The sequence below is a fragment of the Ranitomeya imitator genome, chromosome 10 (assembly GCF_032444005.1).
Source record: "Ranitomeya imitator isolate aRanImi1 chromosome 10, aRanImi1.pri, whole genome shotgun sequence".
Taxonomy (NCBI): domain Eukaryota; kingdom Metazoa; phylum Chordata; class Amphibia; order Anura; family Dendrobatidae; genus Ranitomeya; species Ranitomeya imitator.
Genome location: NC_091291.1, coordinates 2,783,917 through 2,796,608, shown reverse-complemented (window position 1 = coordinate 2,796,608; position 12,692 = coordinate 2,783,917). Strand labels below are relative to the sequence as shown.

Sequence of the window (12,692 nt, the reverse complement as noted above, 5' to 3'; positions counted from 1 at the left end):
AGAGCAATGACCCAGTCATCAGAACCAGAGCAAGCGGCTGACAGGGGTCCGGAGTGGGAGAGCAATGACCCAGTCATCAGAACCAGAGCCTGCGGCTGACAGGGGTCCGGAGTGGGAGAGCAATGACCCAGTCATCAGTACCAGAGCCTGGGGCTGACGGGGATCCGGAGTGGGAGAGCAATGACCCAGTCATCAGAACCAGAGCCTGCGGCTGACAGGGGTCCGGAGTGGGAGAGCAATGACCCAGTCATCAGAACCAGAGCAAGCGGCTGACGGGGGTCCGGAGTGGGAGAGCAATGACCCAGTCATCAGTACCAGAGCCTGGGGCTGACAGGGGTCCGGAGTGGGAGAGCAATGACCCAGTCATCAGAACCAGAGCCTGGGGCTGATGGGGTCCGGAGTGAGGAGCCATGACCCAGTCATCAGAACCAGAGCCTGGGGCTGATGGGGTCCGGAGTGAGGAGCCATGACCCGGTCATCAGTACCAGAGCCTGGGGCTGACGGGGATCCGGAGTGGGATGGTATGAGCACGGCATGTGACAGCGCAGCCACCTATTACTCCCCAGAGCTGTACACAGCGCCACCATCCCTTTAATTTGGGGATAAGGGGTTAATCCCGCTCTACCTGCAGGCGGATCGGCCCCCATTGTGTTTCTGGTTGGGCAACACATCTGGAATGTAAGACATCTGCACACACCCGGCTGCACCAGCCGCGCTCCCCTCCCCCGACACTGGGCCCTGGAGCTTACAGTCCACCACCTCAGAAGCCGGGGGGCGCCGCACCGAGGTCTGCTCCACCAGAGGCACAGCTGGGGAGAACTACAAGTGCCAGGATGCCGAGGACGCAGCAGAAAGGCAGCCCCCCCATCTGTCATGGATGCTCACTGTCACACACCAATAACCGAGGATTAGATCGTAAGCTCTGCAGCCCAAAGCCTCGTATGGGGCGATCACGGCGCTGGAGACCCCTCGCGTACAGACCCCAGTACATACAGGGCTGGAGACACCTCGCGTACAGACCCCTCGTGTACAGACCCCAGTACAGACCTCGCGTACAGACCCCAGTACAGACAGGGCCGGAGACACCTCGCGTACAGACCCCAGTACATACAGGGCCGGAGACCCCTCGCGTACAGACCCCAGTACAGACCGCGCCGGAGACACCTCGCGTACAGACCCCAGTACATACAGGGCCGGAGACCCCTCGCGTACAGACCCCAGTACAGACCGCGCCGGAGACACCTCGCGTACAGACCCCAGTACAGACCGCGCCGGAGACACCTCGCGTACAGACCCCAGTACATACAGGGCCGGAGACCCCTCGCGTACAGACCCCAGTACAGACCGCGCCGGAGACACCTCGCGTACAGACAGGGCCGGAGACACCTCGCGTACAGACAGGGCCGGAGACACCTCGCGTACAGACCCCAGTACAGACAGGGCTGGAGACCCCTCGCGTACAGACCCCTCGTGTACAGACCCCAGTACAGACCGCGCCGGAGACCCCTCGCGTACAGACCGCGCCGGAGACACCTCGCGTACAGACCCCTCGTGTACAGACCCCAGTACAGACCTCGCGTACAGACCCCAGTACATACAGGGCCGGAGACACCTCGCGTACAGACCCCAGTACAGACAGGGCCGGAGACACCTCGCGTACAGACCCCAGTACAGACAGGGCCGGAGACACCTCGCGTACAGACCGCGCCGGAGACACCTCGCGTACAGACCGCGCCGGAGACACCTCGCGTACAGACCGCGCCGGAGACACCTCGCGTACAGACCGCGCCGGAGACACCTCGCGTACAGACCGCGCCGGAGACACCTCGCGTACAGACCGCGCCGGAGACACCTCGCGTACAGACAGGGCCGGAGACACCTCGCGTACAGACCCCAGTACAGACAGGGCCGGAGACACCTCGCGTACAGACCGCGCCGGAGACACCTCGCGTACAGACCGGGCCGGAGACACCTCGCGTACAGACCCCAGTACAGACAGGGCCGGAGACACCTCGCGTACAGACCCCAGTACAGACAGGGCCGGAGACACCTCGCGTACAGACCGCGCCGGAGACACCTCGCGTACAGACCGCGCCGGAGACACCTCGCGTACAGACCGCGCCGGAGACACCTCGCGTACAGACCGCGCCGGAGACACCTCGCGTACAGACCCCAGTACAGACAGGGCCGGAGACACCTCGCGTACAGACCGGGCCGGAGACACCTCGCGTACAGACCGCGCCGGAGACACCTCGCGTACAGACCGCGCCGGAGACACCTCGCGTACAGACCGCGCCGGAGACACCTCGCGTACAGACCGCGCCGGAGACACCTCGCGTACAGACAGGGCCGGAGACACCTCGCGTACAGACCGCGCCGGAGACACCTCGCGTACAGACCGCGCCGGAGACACCTCGCGTACAGACCGCGCCGGAGACACCTCGCGTACAGACCGCGCCGGAGACACCTCGCGTACAGACCGCGCCGGAGACACCTCGCGTACAGACCGCGCCGGAGACACCTCGCGTACAGACCGCGCCGGAGACACCTCGCGTACAGACCGCGCCGGAGACACCTCGCGTACAGACCGCGCCGGAGACACCTCGCGTACAGACCGCGCCGGAGACACCTCGCGTACAGACCGCGCCGGAGACACCTCGCGTACAGACCGCGCCGGAGACACCTCGCGTACAGACCGCGCCGGAGACACCTCGCGTACAGACCGCGCCGGAGACACCTCGCGTACAGACCGCGCCGGAGACACCTCGCGTACAGACCGCGCCGGAGACACCTCGCGTACAGACCGCGCCGGAGACACCTCGCGTACAGACCGCGCCGGAGACACCTCGCGTACAGACCCCAGTACAGACAGGGCCGGAGACACCTCGCGTACAGACCGGGCCGGAGACACCTCGCGTACAGACCGCGCCGGAGACACCTCGCGTACAGACCGCGCCGGAGACACCTCGCGTACAGACCGCGCCGGAGACACCTCGCGTACAGACAGGGCCGGAGACACCTCGCGTACAGACCGCGCCGGAGACACCTCGCGTACAGACCGCGCCGGAGACACCTCGCGTACAGACCGCGCCGGAGACACCTCGCGTACAGACCGCGCCGGAGACACCTCGCGTACAGACCGCGCCGGAGACACCTCGCGTACAGACAATCCTGTAGGCCCCCCGCGTACAGACAGTGCTGTAGGACCCCCGTGTACAGACAGTGCTGTAGGACCCCCGTGTACAGACAGTGCTGTAGGACCCCCGTGTACAGACAGTGCTGTAGGCCCCCCGTGTACAGACAGTGCTGTAGGCCCCCCGTGTACAGACAGTGCTGTAGGCCCCCCGTGTACAGACAGTGCTGTAGGCCCCCCGTGTACAGACAGTGCTGTAGGCCCCCCGTGTACAGACAGTGCTGTAGGCCCCCCGTGTACAGACAGTGCTGTAGGCCCCCCGTATACAGAGCGCTGCAGACCCCCGTGTACAGACAGTGCTGTAGGCCCCCCGTATACAGACAGTGCTGTAGACCCCCCGTGTACAGACAGTGCTGTAGGCCCCCCGTGTACAGACAGTGCTGTAGGCCCCCCGTATACAGACAGTGCTGTAGGCCCCCCGTATACAGACAGTGCTGTAGGACCCCCGTATACAGACAGTGCTGTAGGACCCCCGTATACAGACAGTGCTGTAGGCCCCCCGTATACAGACAGTGCTGTAGGCCCCCCGTATACAGACAGTGCTGTAGGACCCCCGTATACAGACAGTGCTGTAGGCCCCCCGTATACAGACAGTGCTGTAGGCCCCCCGTATACAGACAGTGCTGTAGGCCCCCCGTGTACAGACAGTGCTGTAGGCCCCCCGTGTACAGACAGTGCTGTAGGCCCCCCGTATACAGAGCGCTGCAGACCCCCGTGTACAGACAGTGCTGTAGGACCCCCGTGTACAGACAGTGCTGTAGGCCCCCCGTGTACAGACAGTGCTGTAGGCCCCCCGTGTACAGACAGTGCTGTAGGCCCCCCGTGTACAGACAGTGCTGTAGGCCCCCCGTGTACAGACAGTGCTGTAGGCCCCCCGTGTACAGACAGTGCTGTAGGCCCCCCGTATACAGACAGTGCTGTAGGCCCCCCGTGTACAGACAGTGCTGTAGGCCCCCCGTGTACAGACAGTGCTGTAGGCCCCCCGTATACAGAGCGCTGCAGACCCCCGTGTACAGACAGTGCTGTAGGCCCCCCGTGTACAGACAGTGCTGTAGGCCCCCCGTGTACAGACAGTGCTGTAGGCCCCCCGTGTACAGACAGTGCTGTAGGCCCCCCGTGTACAGACAGTGCTGTAGGCCCCCCGTGTACAGACAGTGCTGTAGGCCCCCCGTGTACAGACAGTGCTGTAGGCCCCCCGTGTACAGACAGTGCTGTAGGCCCCCCGTGTACAGACAGTGCTGTAGGCCCCCCGTGTACAGACAGTGCTGTAGGCCCCCCGTGTACAGACAGTCCTGTAGGCCCCCCGTGTACAGACAGTGCTGTAGGCCCCCCGTGTACAGACAGTGCTGTAGGCCCCCCGTGTACAGACAGTGCTGTAGGCCCCCCGTGTACAGACAGTGCTGTAGGCCCCCCGTGTACAGACAGTGCTGTAGGCCCCCCGTGTACAGACAGTGCTGTAGGCCCCCCCGTGTACAGACAGTGCTGTAGGCCCCCCGTGTACAGAGCGCTGCAGACCCCCGTGTACAGACCCCCGTACCTGCACTCCTCCGGGGTACACCTCGCGCTCATGGACGGGGTCCACCAGATCCTCCTCGTCATCCAGCGTCGCTCTCTTGTAGGACGACATCTGAAAGGTGAAATGTACGACAGAGTCTCTGAGCAGCTCCATGTGCCGGCACCGGGGGGCAGCGAGGGTCCTACGCCCAGGACCTACATCCCCGGACCACCCTCCTGCTGCTCCACTGTCCCAGGATCAGATCACAAGCCAAACAAGAGCAGCTGCAGCCCGGACCACCCACAGCAAGGAAGCCCCTTATGTAACCTATCTGCACCCCTGCAGGGGCACATGACGCAACCAGGGGGCACATACTTCTCTGCGCTGTCACCTCTGCCCCGGCCTGCAGGGAACTCTGCATTATCTGGACGCTGCGCCGCCCCCTTCCTGACACTACTGACTCCACAGCCACTCACAGCCAGGGAGGGAGGTGCAGTATCCCACGGACACCAGGAGGGGGCGCCAGCCACAGGAAGGGGCCGCAGACACCACCAGCAGCACAGGTGCACACTGCACCGGCAGAATGGGGAGCGCAGCTCTGGAGGACAACAGGAGCAGTAATGCATGTACACAGTGACTGCACAAGCAGAATAGTGAGTGCAGCTCTGGAGTATAATACAGGATGTAACTCAGGATCAGTAATGTATGTACACAGTGACTGCACCAGCAGAATAGTGAGTGCAGCTCTGGGGTATAATACAGGAGGTAACTCAGGATCAGTAATGTATGTACACAGTGACTGCACCAGCAGAATAGTGAGTGCAGCTCTGGGGTATAATACAGGATGTAACTCAGGATCAGTAATGTAATGTATATACACAGTGACTGCACCAGCAGTATAGTGAGCGCAGCTCTGGGGTATAATACAGGAGGTAACTCAGGATCAGTAATGTAATGTATATACACAGTGACTGCACCAGCAGAATAGTGAGTGCAGCTCTGGGGTATAATACAGGAGGTAACTCAGGATCAGTAATGTAATGTATATACACAGTGACTGCACCAGCAGAATAGTGAGCGCAGCTCTGGAGTATAATACAGGATGTAACTCAGGATCAGTAATGTAATGTATGTACACAGTGACTGCACCAGCAGAATAGTGAGTGCAGCTCTGGAGTATAATACAGGATGTAACTCAGGATCAGTAATGTAATGTATGTACACAGTGACTGCACCAGCAGAATAGTGAGTGCAGCTCTGGAGTATAATACAGGACGTAACTCAGGATCAGTAATGTAATGTATGTACACAGTGACTGCACCAGCAGAATAGTGAGTGCAGCTCTGGAGTATAATACAGGATGTAACTCAGGATCAGTAATGTAATGTACACAGTGACTGCACCAGCAGAATAGTGAGTGCAGCTCTGGAGTATAATACAGGAGGTAACTCAGGATCAGTAATGTAATGTATGTACACAGTGACTGCACCAGCAGAATATTGAGTGCAGCTCTGGAGTATAATACAGGATGTAACTCAGGATCAGTAATGTAATGTACGTACACAGTGACTGCACCAGCAGAATAGTGAGTGCAGCTCTGGGGTATAATACAGGATGTAACTCAGGATCAGTAATGTAATGTATGTACACAGTGACTGCACCAGCAGAATAGTGAGTGCAGCTCTGGGGTATAATACAGGATATAACTCAGGATCAGTAATGTAATGTATGTACACAGTGACTGCACCAGCAGAATAGTGAGTGCAGCTCTGGGGTATAATACAGGATATAACTCAGGATCAGTAATGTAATGTATGTACATAGTGACTGCACCAGCAGAATAGTGAGTGCAGCTCTGGAGTATAATACAGGATGTAACTCAGGATCAGTAATGTAATGTACACAGTGACTGCACAAGCAGAATAGTGAGTGCAGCTCTGGAGTATAATACAGGATGTAGCTCAGGATCAGTAATGTAATGTATGTACACAGTGACTGCACCAGCAGAATAGTGAGTGCAGCTCTGGAGTATAATACAGGATGTAACTCAGGATCAGTAATGTAATGTATGTACACAGTGACTGCACCAGCAGAATAGTGAGTGCAGCTCTGCAGTATAATACAGGATGTAACTCAGGATCAGTAATGTAATGTACACAGTGACTGCACAAGCAGAATAGTGAGTGCAGCTCTGGAGTATAATACAGGATATAACTCAGGATCAGTAATGTAATGTATGTACACAGTGACTGCACCAGCAGAATAGTGAGTGCAGCTCTGGGGTATAATACAGGATGTAACTCAGGATCAGTAGTGTAATGTATGTACACAGTGACTGCAGCAGCAGAATAGTGAGTGCAGCTCTGGGGTATAATACAGGATGTAACTCAGGATCAGTAATGTAATGTATGTACACAGTGACTGCACCAGCAGAATAGTGAGTGCAGCTCTGGAGTATAATACAGGATGTAACTCAGGATCAGTAATGTAATGTATGTACACAGTGACTGCACCAGCAGAATAGTGAGTGCAGCTCTGGAGTATAATACAGGAGGTAACTCAGGATCAGTAATGTAATGTATGTACACAGTGACTGCACCAGCAGAATAGTGAGTGCAGCTCTGGGGTATAATACAGGATGTAACTCAGGATCAGTAGTGTAATGTATGTACACAGTGACTGCAGCAGCAGAATAGTGAGTGCAGCTCTGGAGTATAATACAGGAGGTAACTCAGGATCAGTAATGTAATGTATGTACACAGTGACTGCACCAGCAGAATAGTGAGTGCAGCTCTGGGGTATAATACAGGATGTAACTCAGGATCAGTAATGTAATGTATGTACACAGTGACTGCACCAGCAGAATAGTGAGTGCAGCTCTGGAGTATAATACAGGAGGTAACTCAGGATCAGTAATGTAATGTATGTACACAGTGACTGCACCAGCAGAATAGTGAGTGCAGCTCTGGAGTAGAATACAGGATGTAACTCAGGATCAGTAATGTAATGTACACAGTGACTGCACAAGCAGAATAGTGAGTGCAGCTCTGGAGTATAATACAGGAGGTAACTCAGGATCAGTAATGTAATGTATGTACACAGTGACTGCACCAGCAGAATAGTGAGTGCAGCTCTGGAGTATAATACAGGAGGTAACTCAGGATCAGTAATGTAATGTATGTACACAGTGACTGCACCAGCAGAATAGTGAGTGCAGCTCTGGAGTATAATACAGGATATAACTCAGGATCAGTAATGTAATGTATGTACACAGTGACTGCACCAGCAGAATAGTGAGTGCAGCTCTGGAGTATAATACAGGATGTAACTCAGGATCAGTAATGTAATGTATGTACACAGTGACTGCACCAGCAGAATAGTGAGTGCAGCTCTGGAGTATAATACAGGATGTAACTCAGGATCAGCAATGTAATGCATGTACACAGTGACTGCACCAGCAGAATAGTGAGTGCAGCTATGGGGTATAATACAGGAGGTAACTCAGGATCAGTAATGTAATGTATGTACACAGTGACTGCACCAGCAGAATAGTGAGTGCAGCTCTGGGGTATAATACAGGAGGTAACTCAGGATCAGTAATGTAATGTATGTACACAGTGACTGCACCAGCAGAATAGTGAGTGCAGCTCTGGAGTATAATACAGGAGGTAACTCAGGATCAGTAATGTAAAGTATGTACACAGTGACTGCACCAGCAGAATAGTGAGTGCAGCTATGGGGTATAATACAGGAGGTAACTCAGGATCAGTAATGTAATGTATGTACACAGTGACTGCACCAGCAGAATAGTGAGTGCAGCTATGGGGTATAATACAGGATGTAACTCAGGATCAGTAATGTAATGTATGTACACAGTGACTGCACCAGCAGAATAGTGAGTGCAGCTCTGGGGTATAATACAGGAGGTAACTCAGGATCAGTAATGTAATGTATGTACACAGTGACTGCACCAGCAGAATAGTGAGTGCAGCTCTGGAGTATAATACAGGAGGTAACTCAGGATCAGTAATGTAATGTATGTACACAGTGACTGCACCAGCAGAATAGTGAGTGCAGCTATGGGGTATAATACAGGATGTAACTCAGGATCAGTAATGTAATGTATATACACAGTGACTGCACCAGCAGAATAGTGAGTGCAGCTCTGGAGTATAATACAGGAGGTAACTCAGGATCAGTAATGTAATGTATGTACACAGTGACTGCACCAGCAGAATAGTGAGTGCAGCTCTGGGGTATAATACAGGATGTAACTCAGGATCAGTAATGTAATGTATGTACACAGTGACTGCACCAGCAGAATAGTGAGTGCAGCTCTGGAGTATAATACAGGAGGTAACTCAGGATCAGTAATGTAATGTATGTACACAGTGACTGCACCAGCAGAATAGTGAGTGCAGCTATGGGGTATAATACAGGATGTAACTCAGGATCAGTAATGTAATGTATGTACACAGTGACTGCACCAGCAGAATAGTGAGTGCAGCTATGGGGTATAATACAGGATGTAACTCAGGATCAGTAATGTAATGTATGTACACAGTGACTGCACCAGCAGAATAGTGAGTGCAGCTATGGGGTATAATACAGGAGGTATTGTACACAGTGACTGCTCCCCATAGTATGGCGTTCTGTCCCCTCCATGAGTGATACGGTGTTCGGGGGGCTTCGTGGCATCCTCCCCCTTGTACCTGTGAATTCCTGCAGACATTATTGCCATTACAGGGGAGTTGGGCCAGGACCGGTTTCCCAGCAGGGGCCGGGGATCAGCGGCGCCCGGAGCGGATTACTGGCTGCTGATCGCTTTCCTCCTTTATGATGGAATTAGCCGCTCGTTACTTTCTCATTAAGTCCTTTTCTCCTGTGATTTCCTGCTGGCGTCGGCGCTATACAGACCGGCAGCCACAGCACCTTCAGCAGGGACCCCCGACCCCGGGAGGAGGAGACCCTCACTGACACCAGAGGAATGTAGGCATGATGCTACTCGGCTGGAGAGATGGCACCGCCAGGAACGGGCTGTACCCCACACATGGCACATCCCCAGAGACCCCAACACCAATGAGGGGATGGGGGGGGGGGTCACAGGACACACAGAGGGGATATAGGGAGGTCACAGGCCACACGGGGGATGGGGGGGGGTCACAGGCCACACGGGGGATGGGGGGGGGGGTCACAGGCCACACGGGGGATGGGGGGGGGTCACAGGCCACACGGGGGATGGGGGGGGGTCACAGGCCGCACAGGGGGGGGGGGTCACAGGCCACACAGAGGGGATATAGGGGGGGTCACAGGCCGCACAGGGGGGATATAGGGGAGGGTCACAGGATGCACAGGGGGGGTGGGGGGGGGTCACAGGCCGCACAGGGGGGGTCACAGGCCACACAGAGGGGATATAGGGAGGTCACAGGCCACACGGGGGATGGGGGGGTCACAGGCCACACGGGGGATGGGGGGGGGGGGGGGTCACAGGCCACACAGAGGGGATATAGGGGGGGTCACAGGCCGCACAGGGGGGATATAGGGGAGGGTCACAGGATGCACAGGGGGGGTGGGGGGGGTCACAGGCCGCACAGGGGGGGGTCACAGGCCACACAGAGGGGATATAGGGGGGTCACAGGCCGCACAGGGGGGATATAGGGGGGTCACAGGACGCACAGGGGGGGTGGGGGGGGTCACAGGCCGCACAGGGGGGGGTCACAGGCCACACAGAGGGGATATAGGGGGGTCACAGGCCGCACAGGGGGGATATAGGGGGGTCACAGGACGCACAGGGGTGGGGGGGTCACAGGCCGCACAGGGGGATATGGGGGGGGTCACAGGCCGCACAGGGGGGATATGGGGGGGGGGTCACAGGCCACACAGGGGGGATATGGGGGGGTCACAGGCCGCACAGGGGGGATATGGGGGGGGTCACAGGCCGCACAGGGGGGATATAGGGGGGGTCACAGGCCGCACAGAGGGGATATGGGGGGGGTCACAGGCCGCACAGGGGGGATATGGGGGGGGTCACAGGCCACACAGGGGGATATGGGGGGGTCACAGGCCGCACAGGGGGGATATGGGGGGGGGGGTCACAGGCCGCACAGAGGGGATATGGGGGGGTCACAGGCCGCACAGGGGGGATATGGGGGGGTCACAGGCCGCACAGGGGGGATATGGGGGGGGTCACAGGCCGCACAGGGGGGATATGGGGGGGGTCACAGGCCACACAGGGGGATATGGGGGGGTCACAGGCCGCACAGAGGGGATATGGGGGGGGTCACAGGCCACACAGGGGGATATGGGGGGGTCACAGGCCGCACAGAGGGGATATAGGGGGGGTCACAGGCCGCACAGGGGGATATGGGGGGGGTCACAGGCCGCACAGGGGGATATGGGGGGGTCACAGGCCGCACAGTGGGGATATGGGGGGGTCACAGGCCACACAGGGGGATATGGGGGGGGTCACAGGCCGCACAGGGGGGATATGGGGGGGGTCACAGGCCACACAGGGGGATATGGGGGGGTCACAGGCCGCACAGAGGGGATATGGGGGGGTCACAGGACGCACAGGGGGGATATGGGGGGGTCACAGGACGCACAGGGGGGATATGGGGGGGTCACAGGCCGCACAGAGGGGATATGGAGGGGGTCACAGGCCACACAGGGGGATATGGGGGGGGTCACAGGCCACACAGGGGGATATGGGGGGGTCACAGGCCGCACAGGGGGGATATGGGGGGGGTCACAGGCCACACAGGGGGATATGGGGGGGGGGGGGTCACAGGCCGCACAGAGGGGATATGGGGGGGTCACAGGCCGCACAGGGGGGATATGGGGGGGTCACAGGCCGCACAGAGGGGATATGGGGGGGTCACAGGCCGCACAGGGGGGATATGGGGGGGGTCACAGGCCGCACAGGGGGGATATGGGGGGGTCACAGGCCACACAGGGGGATATGGGGGGGTCACAGGCCGCACAGGGGGATATGGGGGGGTCACAGGCCACACAGGGGGATATGGGGGGGGGGTCACAGGCCGCACAGAGGGGATATGGGGGGGGTCACAGGCCGCACAGGGGGGATATGGGGGGGGGGTCACAGGCCGCACAGGGGGAATATGGGGGGGGTCACAGGCCGCACAGAGGGGATATGGGGGGGTCACAGGCCGCATAGAGGGGATATGGGGGGGTCACAGGCCGCACAGGGGGGATATGGGGGGGGTCACAGGCCACACAGGGGGGATATAGGGGGGGTCACAGGCCGCACAGGGGGGATATAGGGGGGGGTCACAGGCCGCACAGGGGGGATATAGGGGGGGGTCACAGGCCGCACAGGGGGGGATATAGGGGGGGGTCACAGGCCGCACAGGGGGGATATGGGGGGGTCACAGGCCACACAGGGGGATATGGGGGGGGTCACAGGCCGCACAGGGGGGATATGGGGGGGTCACAGGCCGCACAGGGGGGATATGGGGGGGGTCACAGGACGCACAGGGGGGATATGGGGGGGTCACAGGCCGCACAGGGGGGATATGGGGGGGGTCACAGGCCACACAGGGGGATATGGGGGGGGTCACAGGCCGCACAGGGGGGATATGGGGGGGTCACAGGCCGCACAGGGGGGATATGGGGGGGGTCACAGGACGCACAGGGGGGGGGGGGTTCTCGTCAGCTGTCCCTCACCTCGTCTGTCCGCCCGCTGTATACCCGGCTGTGAGCGGCGGCCGTATTCCGGGGTGTCGCGCTCTCAGGTGCACGGCCACTTCTCGCCCCGCCCCGCTGGTGACACTGACCAATCAGCTGCGCCCGGGCCGCTCGCGGTCTTCAGAAGCCGCTCGGTGACGTCACTGGTTACTCGCGAGGACTTTCCCACGATGGGATTTTTCTCGCCTTTTATGGGGGGAGTTTCGTGCGGGATTCTCGGGTGGGCGCGGGCTGGGATGTGACAGAGCCGCTATTCACTGACGGCAAACAGAGGTCCCGAGAGACCCCCACACCGCACTA

General features: G+C 58.4%; 1 protein-coding gene across 4 annotated transcripts in view; it reads right to left on the bottom strand.

Annotated features, from left to right (window-relative positions):
* ECE1 (endothelin converting enzyme 1) overlaps nucleotides 1-12,492 on the bottom strand; it is a 30,254-nt gene extending 17,762 nt beyond the window's left edge. The window contains exons 1-2 of one of the 4 annotated variants that reach the window (XM_069741982.1): nucleotides 12,372-12,492; nucleotides 4,731-4,820 (exon numbers count right to left, since the gene is read on the bottom strand). In XM_069741982.1, the coding sequence (XP_069598083.1) occupies nucleotides 4,731-4,820 (90 nt within the window). In that variant the 5' untranslated portion in view covers nucleotides 12,372-12,492. Of the gene's footprint in view, nucleotides 1-4,730; nucleotides 4,878-5,063; nucleotides 5,114-12,371 lie in introns of those variants that run through there. The other 3 variants (XM_069741984.1, XM_069741983.1, XM_069741981.1) reach the window with 3 other exon arrangements.
* Nucleotides 12,493-12,692: the final 200 nt, after the last annotated feature.